At 46.8% G+C, this 19,653-nt stretch overlaps 3 protein-coding genes across 9 annotated transcripts in view; 1 reads left to right on the top strand and 2 right to left on the bottom strand.

The window, feature by feature from the left end:
- The window catches only part of LOC147571165 (putative gamma-taxilin 2), a 353,593-nt gene that overhangs the window by 48,947 nt on the left and 284,993 nt on the right, over window positions 1–19,653 (bottom strand). The gene's annotated exons all lie outside the window — the stretch shown is intronic.
- LOC112871585 (trafficking protein particle complex subunit 2) lies at window positions 328–11,645 on the bottom strand. The gene is made up of 5 exons (XM_086696587.1): window positions 11,515–11,645; window positions 5,787–5,896; window positions 3,178–3,321; window positions 2,662–2,748; window positions 328–1,430 (listed from the first exon to the last, which is right to left on the bottom strand). Exons 2-5 carry the CDS (start codon window positions 5,877–5,879, stop codon window positions 1,332–1,334), a joined length of 423 nt encoding a protein of 140 aa, XP_086552713.1. The 5' UTR covers window positions 5,880–5,896; window positions 11,515–11,645; the 3' UTR covers window positions 328–1,331.
- The window catches only part of OFD1 (OFD1 centriole and centriolar satellite protein), a 43,725-nt gene continuing 35,845 nt past the window's right edge, over window positions 11,774–19,653 (top strand). The window contains exons 1-5 of one of the 5 annotated variants that reach the window (XM_086696583.1): window positions 11,774–12,110; window positions 12,539–12,637; window positions 17,042–17,242; window positions 19,461–19,529; window positions 19,617–19,647. In XM_086696583.1, coding sequence (XP_086552709.1) covers window positions 11,988–12,110; window positions 12,539–12,637; window positions 17,042–17,242; window positions 19,461–19,529; window positions 19,617–19,647 — 523 coding nt within the window. In that variant the 5' untranslated portion in view covers window positions 11,774–11,987. Of the gene's footprint in view, window positions 12,111–12,538; window positions 12,638–17,041; window positions 17,243–19,460; window positions 19,530–19,616; window positions 19,648–19,653 lie in introns of those variants that run through there. The other 4 variants (XM_086696581.1, XM_086696582.1, XM_086696586.1 and 1 more) reach the window with 4 other exon arrangements.

The following is a 19,653-nucleotide window of genomic DNA, read 5'->3' as shown; positions in this document are numbered from 1 at the left end:
GGCTCCTGCTCCTTGTCCCCAGCCCCGCCTCACAGCCTGGAGGGAAGGACCCTGTGTGCGGGGTGCCCGGCGACCCCCTGCGGCCAAGGAGCCGCTCCCCTCCCCGCGCGCTCTGGGCTAATTAGGGGCGCAGCAGGTCCCCACGGGCTCCGTCTGGCAGCCGGTCAGCGGGGTCCCCCCCCCCCCCCCCCCCCCGCTCCCACACCTAGTCCGAGGCGCTCCGAACTCTGCAAAATGGGTTAAGATCCGGTTTGCAGACCTTCACTGGGGGAAAGAGGGCCACAACAGCAGCAGTGGCGGGTGAGCGGCGCTTACCAGACTCCACGCTCTCCGACAAACACCTTTATTGAAGAAACCAGAGAGACAGATGGGGCAAGCAATTACGGCACAAGCTTCACACAAGGGTATGAGACCAAACAGAAGTACTTGCCCAAGTTACTCGGGATGGAACACAATTCTGCCAGTGCTCGCCAGCTGCACGGAACAGATGTGGTCACAGTACTTGTATTTAAGTGGACATTTACCAGTTTACAGTAAGATCCCACTTATCACAGCAGAGCTCTCCCCTCCCCCTTGGCGTACAGCCCAAAAAGCAAAGAATGCCAACGTTAATGCAATATAGACGTTTCTTTGTTAACAATTTGACAGATACAATTTTTTACTAATCGAACTATCCACCGGTTCACTTAATCTTTAGTTTACTGTCTGAGGGAAAGGCAGTATGAGAACATAACCTGTTACTTTGGTCCCGGCCTCCCATTTTACAGACCTGGACCCAGGATTCTAGATTTATAGCACAATCACTATCCCCGGTCTTTGACCGAGGCAGGCGTGTGGCGTCTGGCACCGTGAAAACCGCTCCGCTTCCTGGGCAGCGCTACGTATGCCGCCTGTGTGGTTTCGTAACAACGTCTCTACACGTATCGAGGCCCATGTGCGGGCCGTCAGCTTCATTCCCTACTGCAGAAACTTAGCTTTAAATCTGTCTACCAAATCCTGACAATGACATTTGGTTCTGGATCGCGACATGAAGATTGAGCTATCTGAATGAGTCAAGTCAAAAGCTTATTCTTAATTTTTAGAATAAAGACATTTTCAAGGTTATAAAGAGTTTATAAATAACACTGTTCACAAGCAAATATCGATCTATTGACAATCGTTAAGAAACTGAATGCACTGTCTTGAAATATATAAGGATTTTCATTAGGTTTAGATAAATTTAGACCACAGGTAAAACTTTTCCAGGCTATTTACTCAAGTTACTTACAATGTACACATTCCTGAGAATACCCCATTGTAGTGACGTTGTTTATTTCCAAATTGTTCTACATTCAACTTAAAAGGTGTTTCTTCCCAAGAAACTGAACTTTTCTGTCAAATGCGCTCGATCGAATAGGAGAATTGGGTTCATAAAATGGATTCATTGCGAACTAGGAAAGACGAAGGCATTAGTGAGCTTGTCAAAGTAAAAAGGCTGACAAATCACAGATCTCTAGAAGGAAATTATTTTAACCTTTTAAATAAAATCATCAAAGACATCCAAAAGTCTGAAGATCATGTTTTCAAGTTGCACGAAAATGTTCCATTGTTAACAGTAACGCCCCCTTGGGGAAATTTTTGCCTTGGGGTTTTAGTTTTGAGAAGTACTTATGGCAAACTAATGGTGGTAGGATAAGTGTTGCCCATAGAAGCTAAACAAACTTTCAGGATTCACCCTGCGTCTGAAATACTAATCTTCTCACATTCGTTATAAATATGTGGATTAATCAGTAAGGCCCTTTGGCTACATGAAACTAAAAATCTACCATATGCTCATAGTTAAAGAAAAGAAGTTCTACCACATTGCTATTAGGTTACTCTTATGTAATTTAACAATCTGGTTTTCAATACTGTCCTTTAACACATGGCTAAGTGATCAGTTTCTCAAACAGTGTAATGACTATATCATAATATATGGGAGAAAATTGTTAAATGGAATCACTAATAAGGAAAAGGAGTTAACCAGTTTTTACAGCTTAAATCACTTGACGTTGTCCATCTTTGTAAGAGGGCTAAAGATTCTTATCTGCTACTTCTCACTAGGAATATTAACTGTGCTGATATGCAAAAAAAAATCCTGTCGAAGTACAGAACACTTAAATTACTAAGAACATACTTCTGGCAGTACAGTTTAACCACCGACGTCCTAGTGATATTTTATTTTTTCTAATTAAGCTTCAAGATAGGCGAGTGGCATCATTCTCCTTGAGTGACTGTTTGGTAAACTTCCCACCAGTTTATGATCTATAGTCACTGCGTTGTAACTTACTTGTAAAGCAGATGGAGAACATTTTAGATTAAAATTATGAAGCAATTTCCCTTATGCATGTAGCCTGCTTCCTTCTCTTTTCAGGATTCCCTGATAAAATCAAAGCTATGTGCCAAAAGGGGGAAACTGAAACCAATTTAAAAATAACCAGCACGAGTTCTGTCCTAAGTACACGTTAGCCTGGCGGGGAAGACATGCCCGACGGGGGAGTTACCAAGGACTACTTCTGACGGGGGCAGAGCTAGTCTGAGCTGTAAACCACCATATATAAGGGAGTTGCTGCCACGGGCCAGTTTCCGGTCACAGTTGCAATCCCTTTCTACAATCGGATTTGAAAACAGAACACACCATACCTTTATGTATAAATCGTAGACATCGGTAAAGAAGTTCTTTATTCCATCTTCTTGCCTTATGTCATGAAGCATAATGAATCTCATATGTAAAATAATTAAGGCATAATCTTAGAAGTGAAAAATGAAAGTACTCAGATGATAGGATACCCTTCCAATTAGTCACATGCACTGTATTATTCTGTGACTGAAAAGCAAGATACGTAAACTGGGTCTGAAGTTAGGTTTTATCTTAAAGAAAACATAATTTTTAAAGTTAGAAAATAACTATAAAATAAAGTAAAATCAACCGTATCGTTCAGATTAACCTTAGTTTTATAGGAGACTTGGTTTTAAAATTATCTGTTAAACAAAATGTGGGGTTTTTTCCTGTTAAAAAAAATAAAAGTAGCCCCCTAAATGGCAATTTCTACCTGACACTCTGAAGTCCCCAGACTCGTAGTCTGGCATCAAGGTCCCATGTTGTTCTAGTTCGTTACCCCAACCTTTGGAGACCTTCGTTACAAAGGTAAGGATATGACCTGCAGTGACAAACGCTGAAACAAACCACTCATTGAACTTGTCCACGGTTTTCAAGTACATGTTGTTCGACAGCCACATGTTCTCATCCACGAGGTCGAGAGCAGCAGGAGCTATGAACTGGTTCAGGTGACGATGATCATCCTAGACGACAGTGTGAGTAGCAGCAGATTAATATTTGCAGACAGCATCGAGAACGCCACCATCTCATTCTGTAAATTCTACGCAGTTTTCGGGGGTGGGGGAGCATTTTCTGCTTTTACTTCATTTACTACTGTCATGGGACTTACAAAAGATCTTAAGTGTTTTCATCTCACAGTCTGCTTTTTAATTTGGTAGCTAAAAGTCAACAAGTAGGAACAGCCAACCCACTAATAAATGGAACGTGCTCAACAAATTATGCAGATTATTTTTCTAATTCTGCAAGAAGGAAGTTACCAAATTCAGTAACCACTGAAGCATGTGAAGAAAGAGGAGGTTAAAAAAAAAAAGAAAAAAGACATTCACATCTTTTTAGAGGAAGACGCGAAAAAATACATAAGTGGTTATGGATACAGGAGGGCAGTTTAGGTAGGCTGGAGCCGAGGAGGTGGAGAACTAGAGGTGACCTTGGCTTGGGTCTCAGGGTCGGCGGGGGGCGGGGGACACAGGGTGAGCGGGGGACACGAGACAGCTGAGGTGGCGCTCTCGAAGGCCTGGCACAGGCCTCTTTCAGGCAGCCGGAGCTCACGTGACAGGGGACCCGGGAGCGGCAGGAGGCCACGCTCCGCCTCGGCTGTGAGCCGGCACCTGTCTCAGCGGCAGGACACGGTCCCGTCAGAGCGGAGCGTCCTTCACGTGGGCTTCACTGGGAGAGGCGGGACTGTCCCACCACAGTGCGGAGCAGGAATTCTCAACCTGGAATGGTCTTACTCCCGTGGAATTCTCTATTTCCAGATAGATTTCTCAAAGCACACTTCTTATGGGCTGAACTGAATTCTTATGCGGAAGTCCTACCCCCCCCCCCCCCCCCCCCGCCCCCAGTACCTCAGAACCTGGCCTTATTTGGAAAGAGGGTCACTGCAGACGTGGTCGGCATGCTAGGGCACGACAGCCCCTAACCCGGGATCCCTGGTGCCTTTCTAAAACAGGCGGTTTAGAGACAGACGCGCCGGTGGGGAGCAGGCTGCGCAAAGACCGGAGTTCTGCCGCCACAAGCCCAGGGGCTATGGAAGCTAGGAGAGGGGCCTGGAACAGGCCTTCCCTGGCACGTTCGGAGGGGGCTGGCCCTGCCCCCGCCTCGTGCTCGGACCCGTGAGGCCACGAGCTTCGGTTACTCTAGGCCGCCCGGTCCGCGGTGCTCGGTCGGGTGGGCCCTGGGAGAGGCACCTTAATATGACCTGCTTGCTGAGGACGCGGTTCCTGGACCGGGCTGGGGGAGGGCCGCCAGTTGCCTCGGGATCCCCCGCGCAGCCAGGCAGGTTTACCTCAGGCACATCACCGTGACGAAGCGAATTTACTCCTTAGAGAAAGAGATTATTTGGTGTCCGGCTTACCGCCGTGTTTCCCTCACTTTACGTGGATGACCAGTCACGAGGTCAGAAGAAAAACGCAGAACTGCCTTAAGAAGGTGAGTGGTAACAGAAGGGCTAAGGTCAAGTCACGCCACAAAGTGTTTTTACGTGCCCCAGAAACCACGTAAGCAGCCCTGTGCCACACGGCAACCGTTGTACGGAGACACCCCGACACAGAGTCGTAATGAGCCGCGCGCTCACGTGGATGTGGGAAAATACTGGGGCGACAAAGCACCTGACAGAGAACACAATTCCTACGCATTTGAGTGGCAAGATTTAAGTAGCTGAAAAGCATCATACGCTGGACATTATGCGTTACGATTCATTTCAAAACTCAATTCTTGTCTTGAAGGACGTGAAAGCTTATTCTGGAAGCTGGGAGAGACACAGCATAACCTGCCGGCAGTTCATCAGCAACACAGACGAGTACAGAGAGATGGGAGGCCCCCAGGGATTCTGCAGACCCTACATTTACTCTGAACGGCAACAAGGAAGTTGGGTGGCGTCGCCGGGGAGGACGGCATGTGGGCACCCAGTCAGTGGGTGGTGCAGAAGGCCCCTGCAAACCGCGCCAGTCTCAGGGGCAGCGGGGGGACACGGAGGCAAGGGTCCTTCAACCCTCCCAGGTGTAAATGGACCTGCCGCGTAGGTCCTGATGGAAATGTCACTTGGGCGGAATGCGCTTCCGTGGCATTTCCGGTCAGTAGCAACTGTTCCTCCAGCCCCACAGCAGCTGGAAGTGTGTTTCTACGCGATCACGGAGCAGCTTTTCAGAACGGGGGGCACGGGGAAGAACGTGTCAGAGAAGAGACCCAGGGCCTCCTGCTCGTCTGTGCCAAGCATGTGCTGAATGTAAGGGTGAGTCGATGACTCAGAGGACGGTCCCTCGCTGGCTTCTATCACCCTGTGGGACTGGGGAGCAAGCCTCATGTAACCGTGGTGGATTCCAGCTACCTCCCCGGTCCAGACCTCCCCCGGCTGTAAAATCACACCACACCCTTATAATTGCAACAGCATAAATCACGCTTACGAAATTGTTTATGTTTCCTTACGCACTTTGGATTCTGCTTTTCCAGCTGGCAAAAACTCCATTTCAAAAACTGGATTATCATGGTGGCCAACAATTACAAAGTAGAAGCTTCCAGACATTGTCTTCAATATAGCTCCTAATTAAATGAAAATAACACATACTTTTAGTACTCCATACTGAAAACCAAAAAGGTTTAACAAGAAGTCTAGAATTCAATTTTTTCCTTAAACTTGACATTGTAGCAGGGACCACAAAGCTTGTCGTGCTTTCCACTCTACTGCCATAGACATTTGGCTTTTGGACTATACAGATTACATGCCTGGGATATGTCCTGTAGAATCCAGTACTTGAGTTTTCATAGGGAACCTGGAAGACCTCTGATACAAAATCATAACAACAACATCCTCATGACCTGAGAGTTGAGAATATTCAGAGTAAGCTGGGCCAAACTCGGACTGGACCAGTTAGCATTATTAGCACTAACAATGGGAAAAACGAATGAAGGGTGATTTTGTCCTCTTCCTACCTGAAGTATGTATAATACAAATCTAAGTCTCTGCAAGTACAGGAGCCTAGGATATGCCTCCTCCTCCAGCAATATTCATAAGAAAGGAAGACATGGGGCCCCCGGCTGGCTCAGTCCCCGGAGCGTGCAACTCCCGATGCTGTGTAATCCTCAAGGTCCCTCTAAGGGATCCATCATCGTTCTGTTTCTTCCACCAGGAGGAAACGGACATTGGGAGGTTAAGGTCCGTGCCTGTGGTCACATCATCAGTAAGTGGCAGAGCGAGACCTGAACCTAGCTTTGTCTGATTCCAGAGACCCTGTGCTAAAAATACATACAGAAATCCTTCCGCCCATCTGTCTGTCCGTGCAGATTTTGACGATGCTAAAAGCCACAGAAGCACGGATCCTCCCCTGCGACTGCTTCCCCCCTGACTTTGTCTTCATTTTATTTCTTCAGCAAACCTGTTAATCCTAGTTCTAAGACTTCTTAATGCCTCAGATGTCTTTCTTTTTGGATTATGATTTCTTCCATCTTTTCTAGAATATAAAACTGTGTCTTCCTTTGTTTTTTTTTTCTTTTTTTTTAAATTTTATTTTTAAGTAATCTCTATACCCAACCTGGGGCTTGAACTCACCACCCCAACATCAGGGGTGCGAAGCACCAGGCACAACAACATCTGGCTCACGGGAGGTGCTCAGCAAATGTGATCTAGAACAGCATGGAGGAGCGTACGCACATGGAGGTGTGTGGACCCTTACGGCCTCCACACGGGGCAGCAGTCTGGTTACCTGAGAGTATACAGTCTCACGGAGTGTACGGTGACACATGTCAGAGCCCAGGGCTCATCGAGCCACACTGGGACTTCTGCTCATTCACAGAGAACATCAGAACACCTGAAACGTATTTCCTAACCAGTACAACCTTTGTTAAGGAAATCGAGGGACAGCTGGCACTTTTACCTCTGGACTTGGAAGGCCCACGACTGGAAGACAAGGCAGATGGGACATTCTTTGGGCACGATGAGGCCAAGAGGACTTCAAACGTTATTTGGGGCAGGTGTTGGCCCACCACAGCCCGCAGGCCAAATCTGGCCTTGTCCACCCTTTCATTACGGTCTAAGGCTGCCTTTGCGCGACAACAGAATGGCAGAGTGGGGCAGCTCCGACAGAGACCATCCGACCCTTTACAGAAAAGTCTGAGGGGGAAGATGAGAAAAAGGCCCAAACGGTAAAACTGAGTAACAAACACAAGCAGGAATGCTATAAAAGCTACGCAGAACCAGGAGAATCAGCAGTGATTCTCAAAAGAAAGAAATTCTCAAGGGGAAGGGGGATGGGAGCTGGAAATGTCAACAAAGTCGACAATGATCTCATTAACTGCAATAGGTTTCACGGCTAGAGTGTGCCAAGGGAAGGGCTTAATTCGTTCGGTACGAACACTTAAGCAGCAGCAGCACACTATACACGTAGAAGGAAGCTAAGCCTCATTCCTATACCTGCAGAGTGTCAGTACAGGGTGAGGATAAACAGAAAGGGGAGCGAAGGAACCATAACCACATAAAGGTTATGTCGCAAACCGTCCCGCTGGGCAGAACTTGAACTGCCAGGAATTTCACAGCAGCTGAAGGAGTACTGTAACTACCGGATTCTATGGGAAAAACTGGAAGGTTACTCCTTTAATATTTGAGGCTTATTATGCCCAGGTGGTAGGCAAAAGGGAGACGCACTTTAGAATTCTGTGCTGATACACTCAAGTTTCGGGGGGGTGGGGCGGCGGGGTGGATGTTTTATGTCTGCATCGTCCGATGTGGTAGCCGCTGATGGCTACTGTGTCTGCAAGACTGAATCTGGAACTTCACTTAATTTTCATTAATTTAAAAGGCCACATGTGGTTAGTGGCTTCTGTATTGGACGGTGCAGCTCTAGAACAGTGATTTGAAACGTTTTTAAAGCTTTGCAACCTCTTCAACCTTCCCTCCATCCGCAAAGCAAGTATTACTTAGAGCTACAGTATGTAATACAAATAAAGCAACTGCCGTGTGTGTGTGCCTGCTCGATTTTCCCATCACCCAAAACAGGGGCCCTTCAAGCATCTCCAAGGACGACTAGGTCTCGGGGTGTGGAGGAAATGGCTACACGGAACTTGGCAACGGATTAAACCGGGGAACTGAGGAAGCGGCAAGAACCAAGGATGTTCCCAAATGCCTGACTGAGATGATCAAGCAGAATATCAAGATGAGTCTATTCGCCAAGAAAGGAAATAGGAAAGGGAAAAAAGAGGGATGAAACGAACACGTCGCTTCTAAATATGTGGTGGAAGGCAGAACAGCACGCCCCTCGGTGTCCACATCCTAATCTCGAAAACCTGCGAGTGCTAATGTACGGGCAGAGGGGAATGAAAGCTGCAGGTGGAACTGAGGGCGCTCGTCAGCTGACTTCAAGATCGGGAAAGGAGCCTGGACGAGCCAGGTGGGCCCAATATAATTACAATGCTCTTTAAAAGTGGAAGAGAGAGGCCCACGCGAAAAGTCAGAAGGAGGGTCACGAAGACGCCACGCTGGCGGGGCTGAAGATAGAAGAAAGAGCCGGGAGCCAAGGAACGCGCGCGGCCTCGAGAAGTTGGAAAGCACAAAGAGAGCCCCGCTTCCTGCTCCAGAGGGGAGCACAGCCCTGCGGATACCCGGATTCCAGCCCGGGGAGGCCCGTGCTGGACTTCTAGGCTGCTACGGAACTGGAAGAATAAATTCACGTCGGTGAAACCGCTCAACTGGGGAGGATTTGTTCAGGAGCAGAAAACAGACGTCAAGGCTGAAAAGCCTACAGGAGTGAAAAAAAGGAAATACTCGAAGTGCCAGCAGAAGGTAGGTGCGTTGTATAGGGAGACTGAGGACGGAGGGAGTTCGCTTACCACGGGAGGAAGCTTTCAAAGCACTGTGGGAAAGGCCCAAGGGAGGGGAATGAGGGGCTCGGGTGCGGCAAGGGGAAGCTACTTAGGCAGCTGGGGGACGATGACGTAGAGAACGGAGGCTGTGTCTGTCTCCCAGCACCCATCCCTCACGCCTGCAGGGAAGCCCGGCACGTAGGAAGGGCTCCACGCCTGCAGGGGGGAACTGCGCGGGTAGGGACAACAGCTGCGAGCGGTCGGGCAAAGCTGAAAACACGAGAACGAGAGGCAGGCCGGGATTAACTAGCCTCGACGCAGCAAAGAATCTTCTGAATGTTCTAGTGCTGAGGCCCTCCTGGTCCTAGAGGCCTAACAGAAGTCGTGATGAAATAACTGCACCTTTGTATGAAGCTGAGGTTGAGGCGCTCGTCAAGAAACCCTCCATGACCAGAGACTGGAGTCTCCCCGGGGTGCGAACAGCAGCCGTCACTGATGGCTATGCTGACCTGAGCTGCTCCGGAGACGGACAACTAAAATTAATGTAGTGATAACAAAAAGCTCTGCACTACCTTGAACGGAGAGAGGGTGTCTACGTGATGGAAGAACTAGGGCGATGATGGGGTGCCTGGCTGGCTTGGCTGGAGGAGCGAGCGACTCTTCATCTCGAGGTTGTGAGTTCAAGTCCCAAGCTAGGCGTACAGGTTATCTAAACCTTAGTGCCGCCCCCCCCCCTTTCTTTTTAACTTTTCTTTTTTTTAACGTTCATTTTTTTTGAGAGACCGCATGAGTGGGGGGGGAGGGGCAGAGAGCGGGAGACAAAATCCGAAGCAGGCTCTGGGCTGTTTGCACAGAGCCCGATGTGGGGCTCAAACCCACGGACCACGAGATCATGACCTGAGCCGAAGTCGGACACACAACCGACTGAGCCACCCGGGGGCCCCAGCCCTTTTTTAACATAAAAATGAGACCACAAATCTGTGAGGCTGGCATCAGAAGGGCGAAAGCACAAAACGAATGGGAATGTGTCCGGTTAGAAAAACAAGTCACCTTACACTACCATCAAGAAAAGGGAAGAAAGGTCACCTGGTACAGAAGTAACAAGATGCAGGTCTGCTGAATCAGCATGATTTTCAACCATTTTTCGTGTGTGTGTGTGTGTGTGTGTGTGTTTCTCTAGAATGTGCCTGCACGCAGGGGAGGGGCACAGAAAAAACGTTAGGCAAGCTCCACACCCTGTGCAAAGCCCGACCTCCGGCATGGGGCTAGAGCTCACAGCCTTGGGATGATGAGCTGTACCTAAATCAAGAGTCATTAGCTTAACTTACTGAGCCGCTTGGGCGCCCCCCAAAGCATGACTTTTTTTTTTTTTTTTTAAAAGAGGCTGCCGGGTGGCTCAGTCGGTTAAGCCTCTGACTCTTGACTTTGGCTCAGATCACAATCCCATGGTTTCATGGAATCGGGCTCTGCTGACCGTGCGGAGCCTGCTTGGAATTTTTGTCTCCCTCTCTCAGCTCCTCCCCACTAGTGCAGTCTTCCTCTAAAAACTTTGAACTGGGCTGGAAGGAATGCTCTGGAAAGAGCTAGTGCAGGAACAGAGGAGGTCTAAGCTGAGGGGGGGAGGGGAAGACCTTTCTGGGGGTGGAGAGTGAGAAAGAGCAGGATCTTACCATCAAATAGAATAGATGCCATCTCAAAGCAAAGGTTTGACTAGGGATGGCAAATTGGCTCCTGCTGGTGAGGTTCTCATTAACCAGTAGTGACTGCCGGGACCTGGTGCTGACTTAACATGGAGACAAAGTTCTAGCACGAAAGCTAGCTGTGATCAATGATCCACATCTTCTGGGGGTTTGGGAAAGGGCAGTACGCTACGAGAGTGCCACGTACTTAACTCTGGACTAAACAGATCTTTCACATCGCGCCGGAGGCCAAGTCTTGGGCTGCTCCTTTGAGGCCAAGTGGAAACTCCTTTGGGTCAATGTTACTGAGCACTTTCCAACAATTAAAATAGAACTACCAGGCTGCCTTTGAGAGGACTAAACCCTTCCTCTCACATGACAGGGCCCACGATGAATTTTCCAGCTCCAAACGACAACAGTACCCTCGTAAACAAAACCAAATCCGATTAGCTGAATGACCTACAAAAAGGCAAGATGGAGCCAAGCTCCTGAGCTGGCCGAGGCCTGCAGGCCGAAACGCGATGTGCCCTGGCCGGGCGGCCTGTGATAAGCTCAGCCGCCCCGGGGCTGACCAGATCCGGCCCGGCTGCCCGCGGGCGGGGTGGGGGGGACCAGGCCAAGACCCGCGTCACGCGGGCCCCGAAACGTCCTTGGGAGCTCCCGCCCCCTACTTACTCCATTCCCTACCTGCTGGGAGAAGCTGACGACGGAAACCGCCACTCCGCTCCCGCCGCAGACCCGCGCTCGGCAGCCTCTATGGGAACTCCCTGGGCAATGCTCGCGAGACTGCGCGGTTGAGGTCTAACGAGAAGTGGGAGGGACTTCCGGTCAGAGGACCGCGCGGCAACGCGCGTGCGCCGTGGTCCTCCAGGCAACGGCCGTTGGGCTTGGCAGCGTCGGGGAGAGGCGGGATCAGCGCTGAGCCGGGCGAACCCTAGTCGTACTTTGTTTTCTCTTGTTGCTTCACTACCGGTCCCCGCCCTCCAGCTGCGTGGGAAAGCCGCGCGTGACCCGCGGCCCCGCCCACCCGTGAGAACCTCGGGGGAAAGGAAGTGCGTGTTTGCCAGAGTTCCTGGTTCAGAGCGGGAGGCCGATTAAACCGTTGAACGGTTTTGTCGTTCCCGACTGCCTTCCTTTTTCCCCCCGCACCCAGGCAGAGCATGGGCTCAAAAAGCAGGGATTCGCCTCGTCCTGAGCCTGCAGCTGGGGCTGGCTGTCAACTTGGGCCGAGGCAGCCCGGGCTGGAGGGGGCTTCGCGGCGAAGCCGGCGCCTGATGTCTCGGGTACCTACACTGGCCGCCTCCTCGGGGACCAGGGGAAACGTGGCCTCTTGTTTGCTTTTTTTTTTTTTTAAATTTTTTTTTCGACGTTTTTTATTTATTTTTGGGACAGAGAGAGACAGAGCATGAACGGGGGAGGGGCAGAGAGAGAGGGAGACACAGAATCGGAAACAGGCTCCAGGCTCCGAGCCATCAGCCCAGAGCCTGACGCGGGGCTCGAACTCACGGACCGCGAGATCGTGACCTGGCTGAAGTCGGAGGCTTAACCGACTGCGCCACCCAGGCGCCCCTTGTTTGCTTTCTTTATAGCTTTTTCCCTCCTCCTTCTCCCCGCTTGGCCTCTTAGGGTTTCCCCGGAGGCCACTGGTCTGTCGTCAGAAATTCATGGTTCTTCCTCCCGCTGGGTAACCCGTAACCATTCTTTCTTCCAGTTCGCTATGCCCTCCACATCTGACGTGTTGAGTCAAGATGAACTGCGAAAAAAGCTATACCAGACGTTTAAGGATCGGGGTATCCTGGACACACTCAAGGTATCTGTTTTGGGCCTGTCACATAACTTTGACGAGTGTAATCTGTAACAGGTAGTCCCCATTGAAACCTATCCAGGTTTTGGGTTTTAAAAATAGGACATAGGTTGTATTGGTGAGTTACCTTTGTACGTTCCTGCAAAACTCTTTGTTCTGGAACAGAAGTCTTGAAGATGGTGTAGAGTTTGAGCCGTCTTAAAAGGGCTTATTCAAATAATAGATTTACTGGACTGACATTAAGGTAGTGGCAGGTAACTATAAAAGGAACACATTTTGGTAAAGTTGGACTTGGTTTTTAAATCTAGCTTGCAAGTCCTGAATGACTAAGTGATTTTGTAATAGTACTCCCTTTTGAACGAGGGATATTGGCATTCTACAGGAAACATTGTACTGCTTACCATAGAATAATTTAGGGAATGAGAAATTTCTTCCCTTAAGGTGGATTGAAATGTATTAGTATTTGGGCGGCAAATATTAGTACACATTGTATGAACAGCAAGGAGTAGGATTGGCTCACGTGTTTTCATTGTATACATTTCAAAAGTATATTTTATATTCAAAAAGTCAAACTAGGGAAAAGTGAGCTTCTTAAAAAATCTTTCTCCCTCATTGTTTTGGTAACCTCAACCTTTAGATTCAACTGGGAGAGAAAAAACATGGAGGAAAGTCATCTGTCATACACTAATTGTGGTTTTGTTTTTTAAAGATTTTATTTATTTTTTTTTTTTTTAATTTTTTTTTTTCCAACGTTTATTTATTTTTGGGACAGAGAGAGACAGAGCATGAACGGGGGAGGGGCAGAGAGAGAGGGAGACACAGAATCGGAAACAGGCTCCAGGCTCCAAGCCATCAGCCCAGAGCCTGACGCGGGGCTCGAACTCACGGACCGCGAGATCGTGACCTGGCTGAAGTCGGACGCTTAACCGACTGCGCCACCCAGGCGCCCCTAAAGATTTTATTTTTAAGTAATCTCTATACCCAATGCAGGGCTCGAACCCACAGACCAGAGACTCGGAGTCCCACCCTCTGAGCCTGCCAGGCACCCCTCCTTTTTAATGTTATGTGGTGAACATTTTCCTGTGTCCTCGAAAGTTTCTTGAAATCCTCATTTTCAATGATAACAGGCCTGTCTGAATGTGTGGGTAATTTATGTAGCAGGCCCCTGTTGAAGATGTACCTTCTACCCAGGTGTACACATTCCTTCAATTGTCTTTTTTTGGTCTAGGATAGGTTAAGTGGCATTACTGACTCAAAAGGATGAGCAGTTTTAAGGCTCCTGGTATGAGTCTTTTTCTAGAAAGGTAGTAATAGTATATATTTCACCAGCAACTTGGTAATGCTTATTTCTTGAATGCTACAATGACTTTTTTTTAAACATTGGAAAACCCTTATTTTAAAAATCTTCTTTAATGCTTATTTTTGAGCGGGCGAGGGGCAGACAGAGACAAAATCTAAAATCGGTTCCAGGCTCTGAGCCTTCAGCACAGAGCCTGATTTGGGGCTCAAACCTGGGAATGGTGCCATCATGACTTGAATCAAAGTTGGATGCCCAACCACCGCAGCCACCCAGGTGCCCCAGAAAACCCTTATTTTAATACTCCTTTGATTATTGAGGTTGCACATATTTTCTGGATATTCATGTTTTTTTGTGGATTGGCAACTTCTGTTCCTTGCCCATCCCCCCTGAGGTGTTTTCTTTTAATAGAAACTTAACCTGTGTTCCAGTTTTACAGCAGTACATTATCTCGGTGTTCAATTTTAACTTGGTTCTAAAAATCCTGATGTTATATTTTTCATATGGCCAGATCTGTTATTTTTTTGCTGATTATTCTCAGTTCTTCTCCACTAAAATGGATATTCACCTCTTTTTTTTTTTTTTTTAATTTTTTTCAACGTTTTTATTTATTTTTGGGACAGAGAGAGACAGAGCATGAACGGGGGAGGGGCAGAGAGAGAGGGAGACACAGAATCGGAAACAGGCTCCAGGCTCCGAGCCATCAGCCCAGAGCCTGACGCGGGGCTCGAACTCACGGACCGCGAGATCGTGACCTGGCTGAAGTCGGACGCTTAACCGACTGCGCCACCCAGGCGCCCCGATATTCACCTCTTAAGTTTTTAAAGAGCCCCCTTTTTTTTTTTTAACCGTTAAATCTTTAACCCACTTGGAATTGTCCTATATGATGCATTAATACGCTTTCTAATGTGGCATGGTCCTTGGATTCCTGGCCAAGCCATATTTTCTCTTCACGCTACTTCTGGATTTGATTTGTGGGTGTTTTATTTCAGATCTGGAGTCACAACTGATACTAATCTGTCCTGAACCTTTTTAAGCTGTCCCAGTTTGGGTTTGGTATCAGGATTATGCTAGCCTTGCTCACTTTACAAATGGAGTGTATCTGCTGGAGACCTACTGTTTGCTTTTTTGCAGCTGGCTGTCAGGTTCTATTATTCCAGTCTAACCAATGGCAAGACAGATTTTTACCTCCTAAGTCTAAGGTCATTTTTATTTTCTGCATTCAATGACTGTGGCCTGAGTGAGTTTTAATTCTTAAAACCCACTGAATTTTTTAGTGGCCTAATTCACATTCCCTTTGGGTATTTGAAAAGAATTTGTATTTGCGGTGAAGTACAAAGTTGGATCTCTTAAATGGGCTTTATCAACTCTTGTTCCTTACTTTGAGTCTACTGTTAACTTGTGAGGCAGATATACTGAGGATCCACAAGTCCCTACTCTTCCTCACCCACAATAATTGTACTTACTTCTGTTGTAGGAACATTAATTCTGAATGGATTTCCCTCTTCTCATTGGCTGCTGGAGAGCTCCCGGCCAGTTTTGCAATTCCTTCCAGCAAGGGCTGGTTGGCGTGCTTTTGTGTTTGTTGAGTTGGGGATTCATCTGTAATGCCCTCTTCTCCCCCCACCCACCTTAGTTTTACTTTCTGCTTCTATTCCTCCTCTAAATTTTATCCTATTTTAGTACTTGTGTGCAAGACCCCCTAAATCATTATATTAATGAAGCTGGGTCTAAATAGGTTACTCAGTATGTTATAAATCTCATTAAATCACCTCTAAATTTTACTGGTGGAGGATGCTATAATTTCTCGTTCTATTTCTGTTACTACACTAGATGAAGCAGGGCATGTGTACTCTGAGTAAAAATGTCTTGTTTTACTGCGGGACTTGAGATGTGTACTAAGTCCTGTTCTGTACTGGTAATGACCTACCGTTCTACCCTTGAGCTGAAGGATAAAAGAGGTACAAGAACTCAATTGGTTTCTTGGATTCTATTAATATGAATTGATAGGGAATATATACTGCTGAATCCCACAAGTCTAGGTGGCATACTTTGTTTTTTTTTTTACTATCTTTTTGTAATGTTTATTTTTGAGAGCCACAGAGCGTGAGTGGGGGAGGGGCAGAGAGAGGGAGACACAGAATCCGAAGCAGGCTTCAGGCTCTGAGCTGTCAGCACAGAGCCCGACACGGGGCTGGAACTCAGGAACCGTGAGATCATGACCTGAGCTGAAGTCGGACGCTTAACCGACTGAGCTACCCGGCGCCCCCCCAGGCAGCGTACTTTTTTTTTTTTGTAATTTTAAATTATTTTTTAAAATTTACATCCAAATTAGTTAGCATATAGTGCAACAATGATTATAGGAGTAGATTGCTTAGTGCCCCTTACCCATTTAGCCCATCCCCCCCCCCCCCCCCAGCCAGCATACTCTTAAGCTCAGTCCAATTGTAGGTTTCCAGATGATATGCAAAACAGGAGAACAAATACCAGTAGTCTGAGTAACTTAGGGAATTTTGTTAAAGCCCAAATGAATAACGTTAGTGTTAAAACCTTGAGAAACTGACCTACTTTTGAACCCTAATTTTCTCACTTACAAAGTGAGAATTCCTGTACTTGAGTGTCTTGAGATGTAAATACTCGATGCGAAAGTACATCTTAATAAGTTTTGGGGTTGACTCATTTCCCTTGCATATGTGATTTCCCTTATGGGAACTCAACTTTATTTTAACTAACCAATATGCCCGATATTTTCGTACGTTCCAACAGTCCACAGAGGTGAGAAATGGGCAGAATTGTCTCCTCTACTTGATAGCCTGATTTTAAAAAATGCTGAGATGGGCTCCTGGGGAAGTGAAGTTAGAATCTGCCTGCGTTTGGCTGACCACCCGTTGAGCTCAGAAGCTGTGAAACAAGTTTCTTTTTCAGAACCCCGTGGGCTACTTATGTCACAGGGTAAGACCATGTACAGGGGAAGGCTCCTGACTTTGGGTCCTGGACCTAGAACCATACTGGAAATGAGGACTCTAATGCATGGGTCAATCCTGTATAACTCCGGTTGAGCGATTCTGCTCAAAACGTTTTCCCTCCTGTTTGGTTTTGGTTGTTTGAGCTAGACACAACTCCGGAAGCAGCTGATTCACGAATTGATGCACCCTGTCGTGAACGGAGAGGTGCAGCCCCAGTCCGTTCCAGTGGAAGGGAGTGCCCTCCTGATAGGCACCTCTAACTCTCTGGTGGCAGATCACTTGAAGAGATGTGGCTATGAGTATTCGCTTTCTGTTTTCTTTCCGGAAACTGGTGTGGCCAAAGAAAAGGTAAAGTGTTGAGTCTTCTGTTTTTGAATTTTCTGTTAATAGCTTCTTTCTAGGTAATAGTAAGTGCTGCCTAATAGCCGAGTGTTCCTTGGCTAGCTACGTCCATTTCTCCCTCATCTTTGAGTTCCCGTCCTACATTCTGTAAAGGAGCAAAGGAGTACTAAACTTGATGGTATATCGTTACCAATTCCATGGAAGCTCCGTTAGTCTTGGGTAAAATCATGATGCGCAGTCACTAAGTTTTGGAGCTAGAATTGGTCTCCCGATCTGTGTAGTCTAAGATGCAGAGTTGCCATTTATGTTGACGGTTGGAAGCTTGTCACTGTCGTGGCGACACCACAGGTATCCTCTGCATTGTGGAGGAGGAACCAGCCTCTGGAGAGGTGAAGTAGTTTGTTCAAGGTCATATGATTTGTAAATAACGATGCTGGGCAGTAAATCTAGATCTCTAAAACATGCTCTTTTTACTAAGTCTCTTCAGATACTTAGATTCCTTGGGATTACACTAGAGAAGTGAAGGGTACAATCATTTATAAAAATCTGTGGCATGCTCAAATACTAAAACACCTGTTTTTACCACTTTCCTGATGACTTTCTGTTCAATGGGAATGGTAGAGAAATCTAGCCCTGCTTGATTTTAAGGGTTGATACAGCAAACTGCCTATTTTTTTTAATAGACTTAATTTTTTTATTTTATTTATTTATTTATTTATTTATTTTTTTAATTTTTTTTTTCAACGTTTATTTATTTTTGGGACAGAGAGAGACAGAGCATGAATGGGAGAGGGGCAGAGAGAGAGGGAGACACAGAATCGGAAACAGGCTCCAGGCTCTGAGCCATCAGCCCAGAGCCCGACGCGGGGCTCAAACTCACGGACCGCGAGATCGTGACCTGGCTGAAGTCGGACGCCTAACCGACTGCGCCACCCAGGCGCCCCCTAGACTTAATTTTTTTAGAGCAGTTGAGGTTCAGAGCAAAATTGAGCAGAAAGGAAGGTACCCCATGTGCTCCTTGCTCCCACTCGTGCACAGCCTGCCCTACTAGCAACATAATTAGATACATTTCCACAGTGGGACCTACATGGTCACATCTTCACTGAAGTCCATAGTTTAACGGTTGGTGTTGTCTCTGTGTTTTTACTCCTGATCTTGTCGATAATTATCCAAAAGCTTCCTATTAAGAGGTTTTAACAAAATAAGAACAGTGTTAGTATTTGAGAATCTTAATATGCTTTATTAACGACCAAATTTTATTAACATTAGGAGTTCTTTTTGGGTCCCTCAATCTTTAAGCTTTTTTGTTACTTTTTAAAGTTTATATCTGAGAGAGCATGAGAGAGCACGCGTGCACACACAAGCTGGGGAGGGACAGAGGAAGATCGAGAACCCCTAGCACACTCCGGGCCGTCAGCGCAAAGCCTGACACGGGGCTTGAACCCAGGCACTGTGACCTCATGACCTGAGCCGAAGTCAGATGCTTAACAGACCGAGCCACTCAGGAGCCCCTGTTGTTTGTTTAAAGGAAGCTCTGTGCCTAACGTGGGGCTTGAACTCAAGACCCCGAGAACAAGTGTCACGTGTTCTACCGACTGAGCCAGCCAGGTGCCCTGAAGTTTCTAATTACATGACCCAGTTGGGCATGTTGCATGAGTAATAGGCAGTTACATAGCTGTTCCGGCAATAGTTAACCTGCTCATATACTTAAAGGTGTTTATTATAAAATGCTGTGCAGAATATTTTCCTGAAAGGAAAACCCTGTCAGTGTTCCGAGGGAAGTCCTAGTACATGATGCGTGTTGTAGTAGAAATACAGATTAAGAATAGCCACCCAAAATGTTTAAAACTATTTTAGATAGGCTTTTGTCAGTCATGGTTGTAAAGACGGTAAAACTTGGTATTTTGAACCAGTAGTATTTTAAAAACTTGATTACCATTGAAAGACCCTGGGATTCACACATGTATTCGTTGGTTCATCAGATATTTGAGTGTAATCTGTCAGGCATTAACCATTTGTTAGACCCATTATCTTTGTGAAGTATTTGGAGGTTAATTCTGTGATGGGGAAAAATATTTTATCCTCGTGACTTGAATATGTTATCAATAGTATAAGAAAGCGCTTCAGTTTTACATTGTTAGTGTGATTCTTAAACTTTAGGAACATCCTAATTTATCGCTTAAACATCAGTGTAAAATGTCTACTCAATTTTTTTTTCCTTAAGGTATTTACTATGCAAGATCTATTAGAACTCCTCAAAATCAACCCTGAATCCGGTCTCTACAAATCACTGGTAGGATTGTTTGGTTGTTATAATCTGCCTTGGTCTGTTAATTGTAACTGAACAGTTGAATAAAGGTAAAATATTTTCTTTCAACAGATGTCAGGATTTGATAACAAAAACAAAAAAGGTAGGA

Source organism: Puma concolor, unplaced genomic scaffold, assembly GCF_028749965.1.
Source record: "Puma concolor isolate L17-30 unplaced genomic scaffold, mPumCon1.1.hap2 unalloc_scaffold_5, whole genome shotgun sequence".
NCBI classification, from domain to species: Eukaryota; Metazoa; Chordata; class Mammalia; order Carnivora; family Felidae; genus Puma; species Puma concolor.
Note: the sequence above shows the minus strand (reverse complement) of the source record. Positions and strands in the feature narration are given on the sequence as shown.